Here is a 25,227-nt window from a genome sequence, read left to right as displayed (position 1 = left end):
ATTTGTGTATTCTGTTTCAAATGCCTCATAAGCCTGGCATGAAATGTCACTCCGTAGCAGCTAATTTAACAGAATATTTTGTCCGGAAGGTCGGTCCTGATAATCATGAATTCAAGTTGACCTCGATACTTAATCAGATGACAACCAGCAGTTGGACGGAGAGAATAGTAATCAAGTGAACTATGAAACTAGACGTCATCACGTTCGGCAGCAGTTGGCTCAAACCAAACATGTTGGTTGTATGTACTACACTGAAGACGGTTTACATTGTGAGAAACACTCACTGAATGCTCCAAATGCTTTGGAAATTTGTAGGTACGCCATATTTCCTGCATTTTATCAAACCGATCAATAACAAATAGGAGGCGTCGGTTCGACTCCAGTGATTCGCGGATAAGCTTTGGAATGAAAGGTGTGTTTAGCTGACAATACATCGCACGCTTCGTTTTTACGGGGGACCAAGCAACAGAATGTCAAAACCAACTGACCTACATGTCCCAATTTCACACTCAGTATTACGGGACCACTCTGTCACTGACCTCACTTTTGTTATGGTGCCGAATGATTCGGGTAGTTTCATCGAATTTTTTTCAAATGGCTGCTTATAATAGTATGGTACTCAACGTTTCACTCCTCTCACTTCCCGTGGTCCTGCGGATACTTGGAAGTTGGCCTCAAATACAACGATAGAAATAGCCAAAATCTCTCTTTGCGAAAGGTAATTAGTTTATATGTGATCCGTCACTGAACTGGTGGCAGATTTATGGGTTTGTCTTGACAAGCTGGATAAGCCAAAAAAGATAAAATTCCCTTTGTTTTATTGGTTTTCAACATCGCGATAACTATCCGCAGCGCTTGTTAAAGTTTGCACCTCAATTCTCATAAGTATCATGACCGTACACAGTTTCGTACCCCAGCTACCTGACAGGCGGTTTTACTGCTCCCGGTGAACGTGTTCTTCCCTGAGCAATGTGACACCTCAGTTTTCTTAATGTAGTTATACGTGACTGTTTCCGTTAATTTCTAGGCCTACTAGTGCGAAACAAAGAGCGTCATATGCAAGGTAGGTGATATCACGAACAGCAAAGTGAAATATGTCACACTGCCTTTACCATAATAGGTCTCCGAATAGCACGGGAGCTATGTATCACTAACGACAGGTGGATTTGATCTCAAAAACTGATTGGTCTGCGCGTTCTTATAGTTGGCTTATGTGACAGCTTTGACAAGAATCGTTTTAGGGTTGCAAATTGTGACAGCTCCCAGTGATTGAAACTAATCCTGTGCCTGCTCTCATGAGCTGTAATGTCATTCATCAACTCACTCTCCTCTTCTGCTAAGTTGCGCTTAGCACCGAATTCGTGCGAACATTTAGGCAAAGCAAGGTGCACAGAGTGTGAGAAAACACTGTCATATGAGTGTGAATACAACCTGACTATTGCGTTGCAACAAACGTTTTCACTCTGCAGTCACTCATACAAAAAAACGGATAAGTCAACTCATCCTTCATGATTAGGATGTAATTGCCACCATTTCAGTTTTATAACAAATTGGGTGTAGTTATAAAAGTCGTGCAGGTTCTGGGAGGGAGTTTTCGGATCCATATGATTTGGACACAAGAGGAATTCACTCTAAATTAGTCAATTACTGAATTATCTGGTTTTGAGACGGCGAGTTCAATGAACTCGAAATTCGGAAAAGGTTGAACCTCTTCGGATGGCTGAACAGAGGCAAAAGATACAAAGAGACGCACTTGGAATTCAAAAAAATTTTTGAAGCACCGAACACAACGCTAAAAGTGGTCTCGGACTCAGCTCGGTTAGTAATTAATGGATGTGAGGGGATCTTCATTTCGTCTATTCCCTAGGCTCAGACATTCGTAAAATTGATCAAACTGTTGTGCCCGAGTGAATCAGATTGTGAATCAATGAAAAAAATAATCAAACGCTTTTGCGATGATGCTATGCTTAGAAGTAACGTGTGCTAAAAGCCGAACATCAGTGCTGATGTCCTCATAGATGCCTTCCATTCGACACTGCACTCGACTCGTCCGAATTCACGAACACCTAATGAACTAGTGAGGCAGACACTGGATGTTGGATGACTTTATAAATTGAGTTAGAATACGCCCAATGTAACACATCCAAATATCGAACTTAACTATCAGCTTGAAAAGGAAAACTACTTCTCCGTTTGGTCGTGTTGACGATTCGAGCACGAAGTGTGTAACTTGACCGATTTTGGACAGATAAATATATTCCAGCCCACAGCTTTTCCCCTCCTATTGTCATTCTAGTTTAATGCGTTATTAGAATGGGAACTTTTTCAAAAAAAAATCCACTAATAAGCGGGAATTTATCAGAAACAGTGTTACATTATAACCGCTTTTTTAGATAAGGGACTCGCAGGCCAAACCCCCAGAAAGTCTCACATATATTCAACTCAAAACCTTTGGTCACGTATTTCTTTTTCGATCTGAAGAACTTTAGCAGCAATTCGCGGTCCGTTTAGCATTCCAATCGCCTCCATCACCCGTCACTCTCGCAGAGGGTGTGTTTTCGATTCCTCTTCGCTCTAGAACGTTTCTGTGCATTTAGCAGTTTGTTTGCTTTTTTGGTAATAGATATGTGCCGGTCAAAGACGCCTTGCAAGGTAGACATTCAAAGATATTCCTCCAAGTACAACGACTTAGCAGCTCTGTCTAAGCAAATTTACTTGATGTATTGGGGGAAATTGTGGGCAGTCTTATAGAATTGCTTTAGAATGTCCAGTATATCAAAAAATACCAGCGCCATGAATCGACATTTGCACTTAAATCTCCTAATTCTGAGCCCGAAAGCACCCTGGAGCATTCAGGTGTCTGAGTGATCATTCTTCTAACCTTAACTGACTCTCTCTTTTAACCAACATTTTGACGTTTTGTTAGCTGTTGAATGCCCGATGCATCTCGTCTCAAGAGGTGAGACCAGTACCTTAGCAAACGTAGTTCGCATTTTATAACTAAGTTGTCCACAAAAAAAGATTTTTAGTATTGTACAACAGGAAAATCCGACGGATACCCGAAATGCGCATCCACTTGTTACGTACAAACAAAAGGACCACTTGACAAACAAGACGCCCACGGGGTTCCTTGGGAATCTGTCAGACCATTGTGGCATTTTTTAAAAAAAGACCACAGGACAGATGTCAAGGAGTCTTGATGCGATGAGTATATGAGTTATTTTGCTTTCATGAATCGTGAAGAAAATTTTAAAAAGTGTTGTTTCGTGTTCATAATCGAGGACAATCACGCACCGCAAAATCAACTCAAGGTCTCTCCGTCACTAAGGAGCACCATAGTCTGTCCGGTGTGATAGGCGTCTTTATGTATCGGATTCACCGGGTGATCGGTTCCAGGTAAAATGGGTCGTTTACAACAAGTGAATAAGCAACCACTCACACCCACAAGCACATGAACATACGGTGGCGTTAGCCGGTGACGAGCATGACACAGCTGAATAGTTGACAAGTTGATCAAGGTCAGTCAGCCATGGGCTAACTCGTAAGAATATCTTACTGCAAAACGAACAAACCTGACTAGTTTTCATCTATCATTACCAGTTCAGTGGTGTTGCAATGTTCGTCTACCATCCTGGATATTAGTCGGACGCAACAATCTGCAGTTCACCGTCTGACAGCACTTCGTAATCGAGTACTTGCTCGAGTACTTACCTCTGTTATAGGCAGGGTGTTGAAGGCCGCACCCACCTTCTGTTAAACTAAGAGGCTGAAGAACTCTAATCGCTTTCGTTCCCGGATCTGATGGTAAATTTGATTTCTTCAACAGAATCCTGGTGACCTTAGCCGATTCATACATTAAAGCTGACTCACCCAAAATTTTTTGTACTGCTGTCCCGAAAACATGAGATATCCCAGTGAAACGACTGGCAGTTGCTCCAAGTTTCCAAGTACGAAGTTTCTCGTCTTTGGAAATACTTTGAGTAACTTCATCATAGTTCCTTTGGCGATTTAATGGTTTCTTGAATCGAGTAATGCCATGAGCATAAACGGAAGTATTAACTTTTACCTTGATGTTCCATGGCACTTCATCAGTACTGTGTGTGGGTCGTATGCTCTGACCCATAAAGTTGGTTTTAAAATGTACGCATAATCTTTTTGCCAAACTGCACGACAGATAACATGTGCGTGAAACACCATATCAGACTGAAGCTAATTATCTGTGTGCGTTTGACAGTTCATAGGATTTTGCAAAACAGTCTTTCAGTTCACATGGTTACTTACTGGATACCTTGTGCGCTGCTAGCAGTAAAATATTTTTTGGTTTTATAAAGGAGTAGCAGCCAAACCGCCTGGATAGTTCTCAGCAGATGTTAGGCCTTTCAAAGTAGCGCGGTCTGTCCGTGTATTGTATCATAAAAGTTTCATCTTTTTAAAGTTTCCGACCATATGCTGTTCTGGTTTATGTGGCCTGTTTGTTTATATTACGTGTAATTACCGGTACAGCGTATTGTCGAATTCGTTAACTAGACCTCCTGGAGCATTCGATTCTTGTTTATGGAATCTTGCGGACTGCACAATATTTTTTGCGTGGAGCTGGATCATTTTTGGGGATTGTGATTGTTCACCCATGCTGAGGGGCGGATAAATGAACTATTTATCGATTCCGTGGAAGACCTATACTGTCGGCAAGACTCCACGGGTAAACACCTACAAATGCCGGTGAAAGAACAATATGGGATCACCTAACAAACACAGACGGCATTAGTTGGCTGGGTCAAGCGTGACAACAGATGAGAAGACTGATGAAATTAATGATACAAAACAACAGTTTGGGTTGTCGAGAAAAAGCTGTCATCGTTAGAAGTGCGAAAGGTGCTTCTGTGACTAGCCTACAGCAATTGGTGGGAAACCCCAAGGAAAGTGTAAATATGCCAGGCCAAATGGACAAAAGTGCTGGGGGAAAAACAAAAAATGTCGAGAGAAAAACCTACCTATTCCACCGGGCAAAGTTACCACATAAAACTTCGAAAATGGGCGGACTAAATGTTATTTCAGCTTAAAACATGATACAACCAAGGTTCAGCAGCACNACGGTTAGTTGGAACTGAGACAATAAACATTACTAAATAAAACAAGGATAGACCTAGCATTTAGGGGTGCTCTTTCTTACGATCTCTCATACACTGGCCATTGAATGAAAGCGAAACACTGCATGCTGACATGACGACATTTTGTTTCGTCTCAGAGAATGGAGTGATCGGGTGATTCACCAGCGCCAAACAAACACAGGAAAACACGTGACTAGTAACATTGGAGCGGGAGAGTGTCACTGACGGGTGAATCCTTTACATGACGACTGCGTGTATCGGTCCATCTCATATCCAGGGAATTAAGAACCGTTCATGTGTGGCTCGCGTACTTGCCGATGCAACCTACTCCATATCATGCAACAGGTGTCCAGTTGTAAGTGCCAGGCTGAAACTGACACGGTCAGTTATCGGTATTGTAAGATTAACAATCATCTGGTTCGTTAGACCGTACAAGCTCTAGGATACAGCTCTTGATAGTCCGTATGTCCATGGACACCAGATACTGCAGCTCCCGCACACCAACGACCGAGTGCGTAAATCGACATATGCGCGGGCAAGTGGCTGGAAAAGTGAAGTTGGGATTTTAGTAGATGGTCTCAACAACGGAGAGGCTAAGACGTTTGACGTAGTGGAGAGCGTAAGCTGAAACATTCGGTTAAATGACACCCGACAACATAGTTCAACAACAAAATCACACCTAAAATATATTCGCAAACACAGTGGCCTACGTCGCATATCCACGGTCACATACACTCATGTGCCCCCGTGAAAATCCCGTCTGCAAATCAACTGTCTCCCGAGGCATGAACAATAGAATTTAACTGACTTTGGAATGCATCCAGTGTCCAAGTCTTCTTTGATGCCGTATCGTACTTTCTGCTTTGAGGACGAGAAACCTGGTGAAGTGTATCTACTGGTAGGTGACAATGGTTTATACGCATGCATCATGCATGCTATCATGTAAATCCATGTACTTAGGTGTCATGTATGTCTGTTTTTCTCCAGTTTAAAGGCGAATCTATTGGCTAGAATGTGACCGACGGCAAACTCCATATCCCTGCAGATGACTGTCGATACAGTTTATTATGAAACAAAAGTGTAGATTGTACTGTGTTGTGAAAAGTGATTTCTCAAATATTTCATGTTGGTTGGATGAAAAACGGTTCCGAGTTCTATCAATCACACAGTCTATGCAAAATATCAGTGAAGCTTTGGCGAACCTTCATGGGTTGTGGCTAGTTTTCAAACGGGAATGAAAAATACATTTAATGTTTCTGATTCAGCAACTGTATCGCTCCACTGCAACTGCTGCGCAAAGCGCCCGAAATCGATCACAAAATCCGCTCACCTGCAAGAGTCCTACATGCGGGTTCCGTTCATCCAAAGGAGCAAAAGAACCTCTTCCAAATCGCTTGAAAGGGCTCCCAAGAATATATAACAAGATATATTATTAGATGATAATAAATACGACATAACAGTTAATAATAATACTCATTAATCCCAATAAGCTTGGTGTAGTGAGCTTTCTTAAGGTCTCTCACAGCTCCAGTTCCATTGATTGCTTATCGGATATGACACTGCCTATTTCCCAATTATCCTCACCGGTTAATTATGTATCCCGAAGTTTGCAGAGGAATTCGATTGGGCAACAACATTCTATTATACAAAAGTGAAGCTTTCCAGTCACGACACGCAACCCTAAATCATTTTTTTCTTTCATAATAAACCGTGTAGTTAGTCATCTTGCAGGGATATGAAGTTTGCCATCGGTCACCTTCTAGCCAATAGATTCCTCTTTAAACTGGAGAAAAACAGACACACATGACACCTAAGTACATGGATGTACATGGTAGCCTTAAGATATGCGATAAGAACGAAAATCGTCTCCCGAAACTAGAAACATGGACTAAGGCACCTTCAAACAGCCAGTTGGAATGCTTTCCAGAAAAAAAACAGCGCTTTCATGGACAACCACATCACAAATCAAATCGATACATGCGTATAAACTACTGTCTCCTACCAGTAGACCAGGTTTGTTGTCCTCAAAGTAGAAAGTAAACACGGTGCGTCTTCTGTCCGATACAACATCAGAGGAGACTTGGACACGGGATGCATTCCAAAGTCAGTTAAATTCTATTGTTCATGCCTCGGGAGACAATTTGCAGACGGATTTTCAACGGGGCCACTGAGTGCATGTGACCGTGGGTATGCGACGTAGCCCACTGTGTTTGCAAATATATTTTAGGTGTGATTTTTTTGTTGAATTATGCTGTCGGGTGTCATTTAACAGAAAGTTTTAGCCTACGCTCTCCACTACGTCAAACTCTGCAGGCTCGGTTGCTGAGGCTGTTATTAAAATTCCAACTTTCTTTTATGGTCAGTTAATTGTGAGCATGCGTGTTCACCTGCCACTGTGCAAAACGCTTCAGGGTCATTGCCACGCGAGGAATGCCAACCTTTGAGTTGGAGCGCACGCAGAAATATCTGGTAAGTGTCTTTGCACAGGTAATCAAGGGCCAAATGTCGAAACATATCATGGACAGGTTGCTCCGTACGCAACACCAAGCCAGTCTGTGGTACCAGAGTAAACCTGGTTTGAAATACTTTGTGATTCGCTAGCATGTGCGTATCATAGGGGTGCAGAAACGTCATGTTGAATGCGCATGATTTGACACGCCGATGCATACTGGCTCCAGGCACGTGACCAAACCATCTCCAGTACTCTTGCGCCCAAATGTTTTATTTCTGTTCTGCTCCATGCCTCGACCAATAGACCCTGGGTTTGGGTCGCCGAACAAAAAGCGGTATAACAGCCCACAATTGGGACATTTTCTGGTTACGAGTGTTTGTGTGTGTTTGCTGTGAGGTCGTTCCAACGCCAACCACGTTTAGTTCAACTTTGGGCCCGGACTGGTCTGATGACATCAAGAATCATCGTGTTAGCACTCTCGAATAATTGTCTTTTCGTGATAACCTGGATCGTGTTGGAAAAAAAGCCAGAAAAACCGACGTGGTCATTGCGGTACGGATTCATGTTTCAAGCAGCTAGCTGCAGACAGCACTAGAAGCCTGATCGTTTTTCTATTCGTGGCTGCCTCGTGCAATGTGTCGAGTCAGGAAAAATGCAGCTCGTGCCCAAATGAATAGTTCCGTACCTCTGAATATGTCCGACATCCGGTGTAACGGGTGCACGGTGTCATCGAGTAACGCGTAGTACCAGAACCTCCGGGTAGGCAAAACAAAGTCGGAGCTGGGTTTCTATACGGTACTATTAGTGTAAGGCAAAATCACAAAGTATACAAACCTCGACAGTAGATACGCGTCTAAAACAAACGGTCCACTTGGACTACAAAAGTACAAACAAAGGGAACAAACAGGCTCCCACGTGCGACAGTAACACGTGCAAATTCGGCTACAAATGGCCGGATGACCTCAAGGCCAAATGGGTGAAGTGGTAAGGACATACAAACATCAGTTCATATATACACAAATGGGGACAGAATAAACGTAGGGAATTTCATTGTCAACGTAATAGATGATACATCCGGTGTAATAGTCAGGCTAGGAAGACTTGGCTCAGCTACTTACTTAACGTAATTCATTCAATGGCTCCATGGAACTCTTACGATCGATATTCCATTGCAATGAAATGATAATGAGTCAGCATTGGAGGTTGAAGCTCTGGCCCCTGTATCCATATGCATCCAAAATTCAACACCCTGCTGGTTTAGGGCAGATACCGAAACCGAATAGAATAGCTCAGGTGATCTAACAAGACACCGCATAATCCACTGTGAGGCTAGGTTTACTGACTGAGCGAAATCCCAAATAAGAACACCATAGACTCTGGATTCTTTCAACAGAAAAAGCAATTTTCTTAGTACCAGCGAACAATAGACTCGATACAACAAAACTGAGCAAGTCCAACTACACCGATTAGGTCGAACAATTTTGAAGTGACGCAGCTCCCCATAAAACGGTTCTCAATGACCTTAATTCAGACGTTATCAATGTAATCAACACACAAAAGTTTGCCAAAAAGACCAGGCTGAGAAAGAAATTATATGGATCAAAATCTGCACAACCAGGTGAACTTGCAAGAGTAGACAAAAGAGAATCTCCCTTTCCAAAAACTTCCTTCACAGCTTGAGACAATTACCTTTGATGGAGAGTGGAACACTTGATCTCTAATTTTGGATACTAAATAAACGAAAATGATGAGTTGGAATTTTTTCCAAAACAAAATGAGATGTTGTAACCCATAGTTTCGGTTGCCGTTGGTAACCATTTTAAGAGAATTCTACAATCATCTCTACAGTCAGCTAATGGTTTCCTAAACTAGTTATAGAATGCGTTTTTTGACGTCACAGTATTGGTCAACTTGATCAAACACTACCCAGAGCTGAGAAACTCCAGTGGAGTCAATTTGAAGTAATATCATCTTGATCAATACAAAGAGAACCTGGGAGCCGGTTGAAGCTTTTGGATCTATGCAGGTATATATGATTTAGTCATGGCGGTAAAGTATGCAAGCAAGTACAAAGGACGCCAATAGGGCCTGCAATGCCACTTGTTATCGCTTGTGTAGTAATGGAGAAACTGGAACCCTTTATTCCAACCCAGCTCAGTATATGATACTTTCGTCATCAGGAAACAGTTCACTGGTGCACTATTTCTCCAACGCTTTGTGGTCCATCATCCTGAAAAAAGGAGTTAGAATAGTAAGACGCACGAACACACAAACGAGTATAGATGTCCCCTACACGAGGAAATAATGATGAGGAAGACTGCAGCAGCAACGTGAAATAAAGTAAAGATAAAATTCATCGCCGAAGAGACTCAAAAGCCCTTTGTTCATAGTACTCCTCTTCTAAAGGTGGAATCCAAGCTAGCATGATATGGTAGTACTTATAACGCTGATAAGCACCTTCGGACTGTCGAGTATCCGCCTGTCTTTCAGCAACTTAAGCGGTGGGCGTAACTCCAGAGAGAAAATTAGTAACATTTTGTGCCTGGACGCCTAGTTAGAGATAAACATTCATTGAAAAATTAGGATGGTTTCTAGGGAAGGCTCATGTGAGGCCCACAGTGGATCTTTTGTTTGTCACTGGTCGGTTGAAACTTACCAAAGCTATCCGCAAAATTCATGAAAACAGGAACGAAGGCAACTTGCTGTAGATAATTTAGCATCAATAAAGTTATGAATACCGTATCAAAAATTTTAAACACACTTTTGTCCTTTAGACAAATTTCACTGTTGTCAGCAGTGGCTAGTAGAAGAGGGTTTTCATACAGGTCTGTTGAATAAAAACTAAAGCCCTTGGTCCAACTCAGTCGTAACGAAGCTTAGCATATCCCGCTACTCATTACAAGTCGATATGCCACAAAGTTTATCGTCCTGTGAAAAAGATACATTCGGGTACTGTAACAAAAGAGTTATGTCGATGAAAAAAATACTGAATGGGGAATTTTCTGTCCACCTTTCTAGCTTCAGGATCTTCAAAGTGAGGCGGAAAGGAAAGTCTAGAGAACCCTTGTGAGCATAGAATATACCAGAATAAAGTAGTCTGTCGTTTCGAAAAAGTACACTTGAACAGAATCTAGGCATTCATCTTGCAAGGGTCGGAGCAATTCCCTTGTGACGGCGGAAATATCAGTAGATTTAGGAGGCTCTTTTTTCGATAATGGTATCATACTTGACTGCATTCACGATCTTGTTGAATGTGGTCTCCAGCTGAATTGGCCGGATGAGGTCTCCAAATCCCTTTCTATAAGGGATGAAGAAAGATCCCGGGTAAAATCAGTGGGATGATAAGTCTGGGAATCCTGCTTAATTTCAAACGGCAGTTGAGTTGAGGAAACGTACATGTGGTTGGGGCGAGATTTGTCAGGGCTAAGACCGGAAGGTCCGTGGTTAGTGTGAACCCAACCTCTGCCACTCAACTTATTCTGTCTAGGCCTGGACAACGTGGCGGCATCCCAGCCTTCGTGCATCTTTCTGGTGGCACGGCGGTCGGGCACCGAAGGAATTCCACAGCTAAATGGTGAATGCTCATGTAGTGCTGTGATGTACAGGTTATTTTGAAAGGTACTCATATCACATCAACACAGTATGAGACCAGTGGAATTTTCCTGTTCGGTTATTTGATTTGCCACTGGCAATTTGACTTACCGGTAGACGCACATCGGTGCTTCAGCCAATCAGGTGAATGTTCCTCTTGGGTAAAAAAAAACAATTAAGAAATACATGTGTTGAATTCATTTTTTGCATCAGTATTTCTCGCCCTGTTTACATATCCATCAGCCAGAGAAGTGTTCATGGGGTCACGTGGTTGTTGACTTGGGGCTATGTGGTGGGCATTCTCGAGGTGTCATACTAAGGTGAACGGACTCGCCTAAAAAGACGATAAGGATGGATAGACAAACATGTGCAAATTTGCCAGACGAATATGGTGTACGCACGCACGTGCGTACGTTAGTGCGCATCAGGCATTGGTCTACGTGAATAGGACCAGTGAGCCGTGCTTCTTCGTACCTGTCAGCCTCTCGTACACAGATGCGAGCGCGTAATACGCGCAACAGACAAAGGTTAGCTTTGTAGGCGCGTGTATGCACAATCTTGCTTTCAATGCATACATGATTCCATGCGATGACACGCAGTAGACATGGGGACCCAAATCACATCTTTCGTTAATCCATACCGCGCCCATATCAGTAAAACAATGCTGTGATCATTATCTCATCATCCCGATTGAAACTATTCTGAATGGAACATGTGGAAGGGTTGGCTTTGTTGCCATACTGTTCCACCGCGAAAATCAGGGCGACCATCTAAATCGCCATCACCGAAATCCAAACCTAAAGAGGAACATACAACAACAGTTAAGGTATGTGAACCGGTACAAAACAATCACGACAGTCGCAATGCTGCAGGGAATTCCGCTGCTATCCCCAATGCATCCACAACCAGGCACGACGATTTACCACCACCTGTGAGTACAACGAATGGGATAAGCCCCGTTCCAGACGTTGGTTCTACGACAGCCAAACACTCTCGTCCGGAAGGGCCCAGCGTGTCATTCACAACTAATGTTGATTTCGAACAAGACACTACAAGTTTAGAGCACACAAGCCCTCGATTAAGGAGTTTTACTTACAGACCAGCATGGACATTGCAGGATGTACCAGGTGGTGATGATTCTGACGTGCACATTTCTGTGACTAGATTTGGTGATGATAAAAGCAGTAGACAATCGACCAAAACTTCTCAAGAGTGTGTACGCACCTCTTGTCGTAGTTTTACCAAAATTCTAGATGAAGACGTTGATGCCCTTTTTACTAACTCGCATCGATTCAGCCGACCTGGTTCTTTGTTTCATCCTACTTTCGTTCTCCCCCGTATATCCACCGAACCGAACGCTTCCACAATGTCCGAATCGATGGATGATATGACTGGGCAACCGTTAAAATTGTTCCCTGTACGCAGAGGATCTATGATTGTACGCTCCGGTAGAACGAATGTTGCCGGAAACGCAACCTTCACTGGGACCTCTCCTGATCAGACGGTAGCAATGGAAGGAGTTATTGTGACACCGTTTGCTCAAGTACTAGTTAGCCTACAAAGGATTCGGCACGCTTTTATCCGACTCACCTCAGCACAGAGCACACACCGGTAAGTGTCTTTAAAATTTTGTGTGAATTTCTATCAGCGTTTTCTTATATTAAAATGGTTTGTTCACATGTTAACAAGGTCAACAACTTCGTTGCTATGCTTTAATTATCAGTGGTTTCTATGTCTAGGTTACATTTCGAAATAAGGTTTCAAAATAAAAAAATACGTTATGTTTGGTCGGACAGCTTAATTCACAACGAAACATTGTTCATAGTGGAAAGCGAACAGATATGTTCTAACACACATTCACGAGAGTCCAAGACAAAGCGATTCAGTGAACCCGAATAGATTAGTCATGAACGCTTCAACCGGCAGTCGCAAAGACCACCGTGACTACCTGACCCCCGGTTGTTTCGACAGCCCGCAGAGACTATAATAATAGTATGATTTACTCACAAGCAGCAAGTTAGCATCTATCCACACTTGGGCCTTATTGATCAGTGAATTTTTGAATGTACACGTTACCGAACCACGTGGCATGTGCCGAATTTTGTGCGTCAAGCAGACAGGCATTAGGGCAAACTGCTTTAAACCATTGCGCATCACCGCACAGTAAGCTAACGAAAAAACACAAACGTGCAGCTAAACAAAAACTACGAAAGTAGAAATGCTCAAAGCAATTTCAGACTTGCCGTAAGTTGTGACCACTGCATTCCCACTTTTCCGATTAGATGATTTTTCAGAGAAACTTTAGTACTTAGAGTACTTTAGTGTTCATAGTTCACCCTCACATCGCAACAAAAGAGTCTAGACTGAATGTCAAACAGACATAAAAGCACCAATTGTAGTTTTGTGTCGTATGAACAAGAAAGCAAAGAAAATGAAGGAAAATATTTGGCGATATGGGAATTGTTTTCGGCTGACCAGTAAAAGAACACTTGTATAAGAACATGATAGACACATGCTAACAGAACGTCCGAGCAGAACAAGATAGAGAATGACTTCCATTGGCTACGCATTGTTCTCATTAGGTCTGTTCATTAATTCATAGCCCAATACAAACTGTTTCAATTATGCTGAAGACTTCGTCCAGTAAGGGGAACCAAACTATGCTAAAAAGTCAAACAGCCTTGTGCATAAGAATGAATTCTTACTGTGAATCATCAGCAGTGTGCAACTCTCTGAAACCCGGGGGGTTTGGAATCCGCGACTTCCTGCCTACCAGCAGTCCGATTAGCTCTTACTTGGGGTATAGCGCCACTCATCCTTCAGTCACGGAAACTACACCTCGTGGCCACGTATTGACTGTCTCCTCTGTTGAAGAATTCTCATATGGAAGTTTCATTCATCCAGTAAAATAATTCTACCTCCATCCTTCAGCACGGAAACTACACCTCGTGGCCACGTATTGACTGTCTCCTCTGTTGAAGAATTCTCATATGGAAGTTTCATTCATCCAGTAAAATAATTCTACCTCTGATCCACTTATAATTTGATGGTAAGGAAGTTTGATTATTTTTAACTGAGATTTGGTCCTGTTAGTGGGGTTATTCTGAACTTGTTTTTTTTCTTACCAAGAATCATCAGCATTGCAAGTTGCACTCATCTCATTTCTTCTAGGTCTGGGGTTCATTCACCACTTACCTACGTCCACGGCTTAAATTCATTTACTTTATTCATACCTGTATTACGGAGAGAAGAGTAGGACTTAGATTGCCTTCAGAAAGGTTCTATGGGTTGGATTCCCTGTAATTTTCCGATATTTAGCACGTCTGCTTTAAACGCTATAGGAAAACACATGCTGTCGCTATGAGATTACCCATTTTCAGCTTACTATTTTCACGCTGGGGTGTGAGAAAACAGCACTTTATCGTAACCGTGTTTCCCTGTACACCCGACAAGCACTTATCTTCTACACTTGAGTGGCAGATGAAACAGTGCCCTTCGCTCTCTAGAGATCTTCAGTGACAAGAGGGAAATTGATCTGCCTAATTCGCTTGCTAAGCGCCTGATTGTCAATAAACCATCGTCGCCAACCTCACTCCATTGCTATAGAAGGGAAACCTATCGTGGACAGCGCAGAATGTACGCTTACGTGACACTGTACCGGAACTATCGGACCACTTAGCTTACTAGTGGTATCACCCAGCCCATCCTGGCAACGGCACAGTATCCATCCTAGGTGCGTTTTTGGAGAACGGACCACAGGACAGGCGTAACATTGGCTTTTAAAGTTATGTATGTAGTCCGTATCCACATATAGGTATGAACATTTACACGGCAAACAGCCGAATTAATTTGTTCCAGGTTGCACTTATAAACGGACAAGGCTAGCTGAACCGGCCACACATTCAGGGCGGGACAAATGAACTCCCAGGTCAGACACGCGTAGGGACAAAATGGAAGCTTGAAGGCAAGTATGTGGACTACTGAATGAAACTACGTGTCATTTCTTCGGTTACCATCATTGGGGAATTGACTGTACCCAGGAGACGGGAAAATTATTCCCCGAGATGCACACTGGAAGTAGTCAGTTATCAAATTTCAACCTTAGAATAAGACAACCCTCATTGCATTTTAACGTACCTCCGTAACTGGTCAGTAGTTGTCTAACTCATAAAATCCACTGGTTAGGAGTGAACTATGACTGTTCGACTATTCCCGTGTGGCAGTATCTCAACCACTCTGTTTTTTCTTTCAGTTTGAGTGAAAAGCTGGCACAGAAAGGCTTTCAAGGCTGAATGATCAGTACATTCATCCATTAGTATGATAGGTAATCAGTGAGATTTTGATCGTGATCAACTACGGTTAACTCAGTGACCCAGTTTCAGAGATACAGCACCCTAAGTAGAAAAAATCCGGCCATGTGGTCCTATGTTTGTGACCATTGGAAGGTTTTTACTGAGGCGAACCATATTCTGATGTTTACTTGAAGGGAAACAATTAACTTTGGATGACGTAAACGAGTCCACTGATAACAATCTTGTTCAAAAATTGTCTCCGTTTTGAATGTTACTTGAACTGTGCACTGCCTAGATGGTTAATTATCTTCGGAAGAAAACAGTTTTTTTCTTTGTCTGACGGTTTATAGGACACGCATTATAACCAGTTCAATTTTGCAGTTTCCTTATCGGTCGCAACTGAGAGATTCTTGATCGGATTCCAGATTGACCAGTCGAAAACTAGGTCTTTTATATTCCTTGCAATCGACGGACTGTTTCACCGCTCGATGTCCCAGTTTCTTGGTATTCCCTTTGAGAGGATCCATTAGCTGACAGATCGAAACCTCTTCCCTTCAAATTTTCCGGCGATCTACCGCATGTCACCATATTCCACTATCATGTCACTGCATCGCACCATAGTTTTTTTCACATTTCTAGTCCTAATCAAATTCCATCCTTCTTCCCGGTATAAAGCAAGTGTTGAATAAGCCACCTGAGCTTTCACAGTGTCGCCTCCTTATTTCTGCCATCAGTGATTCGGGATCATCCAAAGCCTTGCTTAGGAGGGCTATCTCACGTGCTTCTCATCATATCTTCTGGAAAATTAGGTTTTGTCTTGGACTTTGACCGGAAAAGTCTGGCTAGGTTGGACACCTCCTTGGGATTCATCAATCGAACCTGGAGGGAATTGGTACGTGACCATTCCCGTTGATCGAAATTGGTCCGTTTGGTCAAAGAACCGCAAGCATACAAAACACCGGGGATTAGAAAGAGGCACATTATCCTTGGCAGCAACGCCAGGTCAGAACACTGGCGGTTCACCGCCACACCAAGACGAAATGTTCGAAAAAGAATACAGTTATATTCAGGATAGGAGTCGTGTTATTCACAACATGACGTAATTGTTATCACTGTGAGTTTCGCCAAGGTGACTGAGAACTAACTGACCTGACTTTCAAATGACTCTCCAATGTTCTTGCAAAGTATTTGTTAATTTTCTTTGACGAAGCTGCATACAAACCAAATACTACCCCAACTAAACTTCTGATTTATCTGTTTCACTAATCGCTAATGGTTTTTTTTTGTGGTGGGAACTGAAAAATCTCGTTAGTTTATGATAAATTTGTTCAATCAGAAGACGAAGCAGATCGATAGATGTGTAGAATAATGGAGGGTTATCCTGTAAGTGAAGCCAAGGGTCGTTTGTGGCCAAACGTTTAGGAGTTCGGACCGCTGACCTAGAGGTCGCCGGTTCAAAACTCCCTAGGGTTTTGTGACCTACACATTGCTGATTATTCCCAATAGGGATAAAAAGGCTGTACATTGCTTCTTAGCTTTTCAGCACAGACTGACTGCACTCACAGGAGGATATCCTCATTGGAACTTCTCAACTCTTATCACACTATCAATAAATATCACATTTGTTTTCGCTATCTCAATCCTAATGCGCCAGATATATGTACAAAAGGTATAATCGCAACCGCTAAACACTGGTTGTCACGAAGGGAATGTGAATGTTGACAGTTCCTGAGTAGGCTGGTCTCCTAAATCAACCTTTCTGCTCTCCATTCGCTTAGGAAACCTGTAAGACTTAGAAAACAGTCATATTTGCACTCAACTAGAACATAAGGTTGACGGAAACTCGGGGACTACGCCTACCTGATGAGCCCCAAGAAGGGCGAGACCGGTCGTGGGCTGTCGAAGAGTTTTCAGCACCCTTGTGAGTAGTTTCCTTTATGAAAATATACTGCGACATCTCGAATATCGTGCCAACTGAATCATGAGACGGCATGTATGCAGCACATTCAGTTGTAGAGTAGCATAAACGAGAGATTCAGTTGAGTCGCTCGTGAAACCAAATTGATTGAGTGTATTTCTCGAAAATAGTCCAATTTGGGTTCAAGCAGAACATAAGGTTGACGCAAACTCGGGGACTACGCCTATCTGATGAGTCCCAAGAAGGGCGAAACCGGTCGTGGGCCATGTCTGACTAAAAGGAGAATAAGAGATTTTGCTCGACATTACTTGAAATGGCAGTAAATGTTACCAGTGGGATACCACTCTCATGGAAGAATAAGTTGTCTGGTCACAAAACTGCGATCGGTTATCAGCAAATCTGCACACGTCTCGGAACGAAAAAATCAGGACAAAGCCGTCATTAACTACTGTGGAGCGGAGGTTTGTATTATTGGGATTGACGGACTGTAGACAAAAAATGGCTTAAAGTTGTGAACTAGAGATCACTGGCCTAAATGTTTGTACCGCAGTGCAAAACAAACACTTCGGTCCCGTCGACTCTTGCATCCTCTTGCTCAGCCTTTAAGAGGAAAAAACCAACAGTTATTTCATCTCCGTAGTCTTCCACATACCTAAACCGGTCTTTGATCTTACGTCATCATAAACCTTTGACGGTATTTCATGAAGCAGTTGACCACGTCGCGTTTGACCAAAGGACAGAATCACTTAATTAAATTTGCGTCCCAGAAGTTTCACTGACAGAGGCTAGTCCTAATTCTCAGACAATCGCTTGTTCTGTTTGACATCTACCGTCTCCGAATACCCGCCTAAGCATACACTTCGTTTCGTATTCCATAGTTAATCCATTAGTTTTGACAGACGCTAAAATTGATTAAACGGCGAAGCTACGTTTTCTAACCGCTTACAGATTCTTCCAATGAGATTTCATCCCGCCCATGAGGCCTATTTATGCCCAAATCCGTGAGGCACTGTACAGCTGTTCCATACTTATTCGGAAATATCAGCATCGCGCAGTTCACACCCAGTGGTTGAATATCTAACCGTTCGGCCAAGAGCGGTTAGCTCTCGTTTACGTTTACACTTACGGATACTCCGAACTTCAACTCAACCTTCAAATCAAATCAGCAAATTCACTATTCATTACTTTTCAATCTGCCGAACTTGACTTGTCTACTCAAGGAGATGGGTGCGTTAGAAAAAAGACAGGTGATCAATCCATTTCACATTGCTGTTTTTCAAAAGTTGAATGACAGGCAAACGGTAGTTTGTGTGACTTTTTCTGTTCGTGACACACATCTCGCGGATCTTCAAAGCTGACTTTTTACCTGGACCCCCAATGTCAATTGATGAAAACTGTGTATGCGTCTTGCCGTTCCGGCAGGTTTGCCTTACCACGTGATTTCTGACACGGACGAGGCATGGTCTACTTACTCGTTTGAATCTATGAATTTATGTGAATATATTCTGTCTGAACAGAACAGTCTGTAACGGCATAAAAAGCCGTAACAGGCCCCGTTCGGTGACAGACTCAAAAGAATAGGTAATGGTCAACCAGCACTAGAGATACTAAAACTCGTTGCATTATGCTTCCGCGAATATTGCTTTGAAGAGTTGGAAATTCGTACGAAAATGGGGAGAAGCATGTCTTTTTGTCTTCCGTAACCCCATTCAGTCAAAACCTGTCTCAATTGTTTTGTGGATGAATATCGTGAAAATAGGGGCGAAAGAGGCTAAACAAACCGAACGGGCACGATAAACTGTAGATATGTGAAAATGTTTCTTGGAACGGATTATTACTTGACGTCAAGGTTTGTAAGGGCTTGTGTTGAGACAGTTCGACCTTTGCAAATTACTCGGCGTCATTTCGGATTAATCGCATGACTTTCCGCAGCCGATACCTGGCTTAAATTGATGCAGCCTAACTGTTTACATTAACAGTCCAGTTTTAGCCAGTCTGTTTACCTCTAATTCAATGCTAGTCAATCGTTTTACGGCAAACTCACCAGCTCTGCGGTTGTTTTTCAAATAGCTTAAAATAGACCTCTGTTTGCACATTTTGGAAATTTTTTTCCATTCCACCAATAGAGATCAGCTTGATACCCTAAAAAATAACATGAAAAACAGAGTGCAATTGCTGATATTAGTTCAAACGATTGACTGTACCACCATAACGGAATACTACTCAGTGTCCTTAGGACTCCTCTGTCAAAAGCTATCCGAGCCATTTGAGGTTTTCGAAGAATAACGTAAGCACAACTTATAGACAAACGGTCGACCGTCGTTTTGCGTGGGATAGAACCGACGAAAAGCGGATACACCGCAAGGCACGTGCGTAGGCGTCACCAGATATTGTTGCTTTGTCACATCTTATAATTTTCTGGTATTTGCTGACACTTTTTTCGGTGTTGCTTGACTATTTAGCACGTTATTATGATAGGTACGCCAGATTTTCAAACCACAATTTCCTGTATTGTCTTGTGGGTTCTGTTACAGCCCACAACGGGGTTCAATTCATACCGTTAATAATCAGACTTGTGTGCTGATACGTGTTTGCCATTTAGCACAAACGCACAAAGTATTCGGCGGGATCATTCTAGAGTTCTTTTTCAGACAAGGACGCATTCTGTCCAGGCAGGCAATACTTTGCTCCAACTGGACACTTTCAGCAGGAAATCTGTTCTTTCCCTATCCAAAATTGAGTATATAACCACAAGACATTTACCGTTTCAACGTTCGAACAAAATTCCAAAATGTCATCCCAAATAGAACTGGGTCATTTTGGGATAACAGAAGCAACTAACAGTTACCTTGCAAGTATTTGAAGCATATAATTAGGCATCCGAAATGCGATCGAAAAATGAGTTTACTTGTGACATTTGCACACCGGTTTGGTTTTGGGGGAGGGTCGAATGAATCCAACCGAGTCCACTTTTGATGATGTTCTCCATCAACTGAATGCCTTTCACAAGACAACCTCGTACTTGGTTGATACGACATTCGAGCTATCGCAAGGAACATTCTACTCACAAGGGGTTTCCCAAGCGTTTCAGCAACCTTATAAGTAATGGTTTTCTTTATGTTTTTTTCCCGACTGGTTGCTCGACTCCTTGCAATCTTTCATTATTGACTACATAGAACTAACATTGCAATTCCGTCCTCTTGCTCTCAAGAGGTGCCTCCATTTTCAACCGAACACTACTTTTGGACATTCTACAGCCAGTTTCATCTTTCTCAAGATTTCCGCCTTCTTCACATTTTCATAGAACAGTGGCTAAAATACAACATGCCTCAACATATCGTTTTCTTGTGTCCACTTTATAAGCTCTGATATCCTAGTCTAACTGCGAGACAGCTAGCCAACGAATTGTCTGGGGAGATTTTTGGTAAGGATAATGACACGGTGCAACGTGGTATCTGTTAAACCATTTATCAGCCTGGCCAAAACAACTGTTTTTTCCCTTTCATTTAACTATCTGAAATTGTTTAACGGGTCACCTTTGTTTCTCCCCAAGCCGTTGTCATACTCATTGGCAAATCTCACATTTTTGTCAAGAGGCACGTAAAACCGACATGGTCTCACTCGATGGTTATCCTAAAGTGACTGTCAAACTTTGGCTCAAACCGAGTGAATAATTTTAACACGTCGACGTTGTTCTTGCAAGCTGACCAAATCATCATTCTGTCAGCCCCGTTTATGCCTGAGTCTCAGGGGATGAAATATCGTTGTGTGTGTGTTTGTGGGGGGGTATCTCCATTCACGGCATATTTTTCTATATGAAAAGTGATTAGACTATTGACCAGGTAGGTTTTACATGAAGCGGATTGCTTCTCTGGCGAATTTCCCGGCTTTCTCAACCACGTTTATCGTCATCGGATTTTGGTCGCGCTGTAACTCAAGATTAAGTATTCTTATTCTTCCAATAAAGGGTGAACTTCGTGGAGGGTAATACAATGTAGCCGTCTAATATAGAATAATTCAGCCGGCCAAGATGACCTTTTAAAACTAAACCAAGAAAGTGCGGTGTAAGTCTTGAATCGGACGTTTGGAGAGTTTCTCCTTCGTACATTGATTTCAGCCCTAATACACACTGTTGTTTGATGTCTGCTCTAAGGTGTTAATGATATCAAGCTTACACGTTTCCGCATCCCGGAATGTCCTTTAAACCTTTCTTGCGTTCCTCCTTCAGCAGCATCTTTTTGACACATGTGCACTCTGCAGCCCATAGGACAATATTCTATCAAGCTTTCCCACACTGTCTAATTTGCCCTTCATTGGTATCGATCCATTTGGTCTAAATTGGAGATCGGTGACCGCCAGACGTCAGAATCAGCAGTACTTTCCCGTTGTCCCAAAGTTGGTTCATACACCGATCAACTCTACGCGTGACATTCGTCTTTCCTCATCTGTCTGTCTTAGTTTGTCAAGCCTGAACCAGGATGCGCAGTCTACATGGTTCATTCACGATGGTCAAATGCTACCTAATAACTGCGAGTTTCTCAAGACCTGGGACTCGACAGACCAGTTCGCAAGGCTTGTTTTCCAGCATTCTTGTACAATAATGGTATATTTTTAAAATGAAATGATCGTGACGGACGAAACATCATCAGCATCCTCTTTCGCCTGGTGCTGTTTTGAAGATTCAGTGAAGATTAAATTAAGCGTGCATCTGCAGGTGATGTGTCTGGGTTCAAAGTAATTCGAAAACAGGCCGTATTGTGTTTATTTGTATTGTGTTTATTTGTATCAAAGCAGGAAAGTAAACCGATTAATGGAGTGTAATGTGCCACCTGCATTACAGGTAACCACGTCACTTGTAAAGGAAATAACCATGAGTAGCGATTACCAGTGATGTCGTCAAAAGTTTGACTGTCTGTCTACCTATAACTCCATAACCCTGCAAACTTATCAGTGGATTCGAGAAACTTTGACCAGCTCCGAAGTCTTGATTGACACAGTGACATACATGAATGCAGTTTTTTTGTGGTAAGCAACAACATCTAGGACTACGTCTTCGGCAACTGGCTGGATCGCAACGCTGGAGTCAATCACGCACCTGATCTGTTTTCACATTCCGTGATGTTCGTGCAGCTGGTTTGGTTTATAGTTAGACCTCTGTGATGTTTTTCGTAGGAATCTTTCGAAATTCACTAATCGATACCGTTTTGGTGAAACACAAACAATTGTGATGTGACAAACCGTCGTCCCAACTTCTCTGCACGACCGATTGATAGGACTGTCAAGGACGTTTTTCCAAAGCATCGATTATTACCACAGTTTTCAAAGGAAATCTCAGTGACTAGAAAGTAGTTGGATACAGTGTTCTTCCACTGAGAAGGATTTGCAGTTTGTTCCGATGGTCCGTTGCGCCAGTGATGTGACCTTCGGAGATAATCGATTTCCAGAGACCTAATACAATCGTCCGATCCACAGCATTGACCAACTGTCAGAAAAGACCTGAGTCGACCACATCTGGCACCTGACTGGAAAACTGAACTACATGTTAGCACCGAGCGGAATTCTGCAACATTCGCACTGAGCACGATCATTTGCGAGACATGGTGGGATTTTTTCTAGTCACAAGTGTAACGGACCAAACAGCAGAAAATGGATGGCCTTTTGCGTTGAAACCGTTTCCCCTTGCGTCCGCAGTTTGTTCCAATGCAGTTCAGATAAATTATCTGCGGCGTTCTGCTCCTAGGACACAATCATGGCACACTAAGTGCAGATTGAATCCATTTGTTGGTGGCATATTTGGATGAAAATTACAGTCAGCTCCCAAGAGCGTCATTTGTATCTCAAGTAATGGAAACCCTGTTCCCCTGTTCCGTGCTGTTAGGTTTTCGTTTCGTTGTGCGTAGGGATGAAGGTTAACCGTAACTAAAAGCTCATACTTCTAAAGACATCATTCGGACCAAAAACTATCTAGATTCCAAGCAAATACTTTACAGGAGCGTATTTCTTAGCAGTTTGTGTAACAGCTTAAGGATCCGAAGAAAACGAGCTATCTGGGTCAACCATCACAACCAGGTCCATCAGTGACATTAAAGTCAACTTGGCGGATTAGATATATTCTGTCCTAGATCTTCGTAAAACCTTCTCACCAAAGCAATGGGACTGGGTCAAATGTGATGACGAAAATGACACCTCAGTGATTTCCGCCATGTGAAAAGTACATCCCCACTGTGCAGAAAACACCAGCTTATTCTCACCTATTTTTGTCTTATAGCAGCACAACTATTCTTGGTTACCCCAAAAAAAATCAGGTTTTAAAACCACGGCTTAGTGATAATTATTCTTGGTACCCCAAAAAAAACTCAGGTTTTAAAACCACGGCTTAGTGATAATAGAAATACATGAATACCATGAGAAATCTGGTCACTGAGACCTACCTCCTGGAATGTCCATAGTTTAAACAAACCCTTATTGATTTTTGTCAAAATTCAGGGGATTTCGTTAATTCTCAGCTCGTATCCTGCCCTCGAGTTATGCAATAGTGGTGTACCAAAATCCTGGCGTGGGTAAAACATAACAAGTAGAGTTTAACCACACCGGATCATGGTGGAGTTTAGCAATTATCACCAAGGTACACATTGATCATCCGGTAATTGGCTCCTACATCCGTCAACAGACGAGGATTGGTTTGACACAACGATAGATAAATGAACTACACGTGGAAATCAAATACCGTAAAATCACGCTGTGAAACTGACAGCCATTTTTACGAAAAGCTCTCAAAATGTTTAGCGACGGCCTGTGGTAGTCATGGTAGTCCAAACGATTCAAACCGTGGTCCTAGGCTGGTTCTATGTTTAATGTCATACTGTGAATGCACTTTGCCGTTGCATGACCCTTGAGAACTAGGGAATTCTGACGCCTATTGACTGAGGTAATTTTTCACACTATGAAACAAAGTAAGTGAAACAGACGGTAGAAAGAATGGTTACCTACTAAGACTTAGACTTATCGAATTCGATCTCTAGACGAAGAGTTGAATATTCCCTCCTTTGCAACTGTCTACCAGGCTTTGTCTCTCGAGGAAGAACTCTCTAAACTGTGCTTTCCAGTTTCCTGCTCTCTGCTGAACTCTGAAGTGCCCAAAATGGCCGGTCCTTCTTGACTCGTTGTGATTCATCTTGAGGCTCATCACGTAGGCGGTCTTTGAGTTGCCCTTGAGTCTGGTTCATTTTCTACTTGGACATCAAATTGAAGGTGATTGGCTAAAAGTACTCATCTGCAGAGTAAAGTGGTACTCACAGAAGTGTTGTGTCGAAAATTAGGTAGATATCTTGAACTTCGAAATATGAGGCAGCATTTATGTAGCACACTGAGTTCAAGATTATCGTAAGCCAACCACTCGGCTGATGTTCATTCCTCCGTTAACTCCAAAATAATGCACAAAAAATTTGTATCCTTTCGTCATGGGTATTTGTAGAAGGATGTGCATCTATTAATCACCATATTTAACCATTTTCATCATAGAAACCAGTTCAACTCAGAGCTGTTAGACGAAAAAAATCAAACTATGTTAGCACATCTCAAAAGAATTTTCATCCAGATTCATCTTACTGGCTGTTCCGTTTTTATGGATTTAAGCGATTCCTTTTTTTGGAAAAGGTTCCACTTGAGTTCATCTTCATGTTTACGGATATCCACGTTCACGTTCTTTTTTTGGCGAGCGTTTTGTGAATCGCTACACTCCGCTTGTTAAACACTTGCCTGTCCTCTGTTTCATTCCTTTAACAAGAACAGTGATGGTCACGTGTAGCATGCATTAATTCGGTTATTCATGCGGCGCCTAGATGAATCGATCCGCCAGGTTTATTG

At 42.4% G+C, this 25,227-nt stretch overlaps 1 protein-coding gene across 1 annotated transcript in view; it reads left to right on the top strand.

Moving 5' to 3' along the window:
• Positions 1-12,766, top strand: part of T265_09657 (hypothetical protein) — a gene marked incomplete at both ends in the record, with an annotated part of 94,033 nt that extends 81,267 nt beyond the window's left edge. Inside the window, one exon of the mRNA XM_009175806.1 lies at positions 12,577-12,766. Coding sequence (XP_009174070.1) covers positions 12,577-12,766 — 190 coding nt within the window. The remainder of the gene's footprint in view (positions 1-12,576) is intronic.
• Positions 12,767-25,227: the final 12,461 nt, after the last annotated feature.

The sequence above is a fragment of the Opisthorchis viverrini genome, assembly GCF_000715545.1.
Source record: "Opisthorchis viverrini unplaced genomic scaffold opera_v5_293, whole genome shotgun sequence".
Lineage (NCBI taxonomy): Eukaryota > Metazoa > Platyhelminthes > Trematoda > Opisthorchiida > Opisthorchiidae > Opisthorchis > Opisthorchis viverrini.
This window is presented reverse-complemented; position numbering and strand designations above follow the sequence as displayed.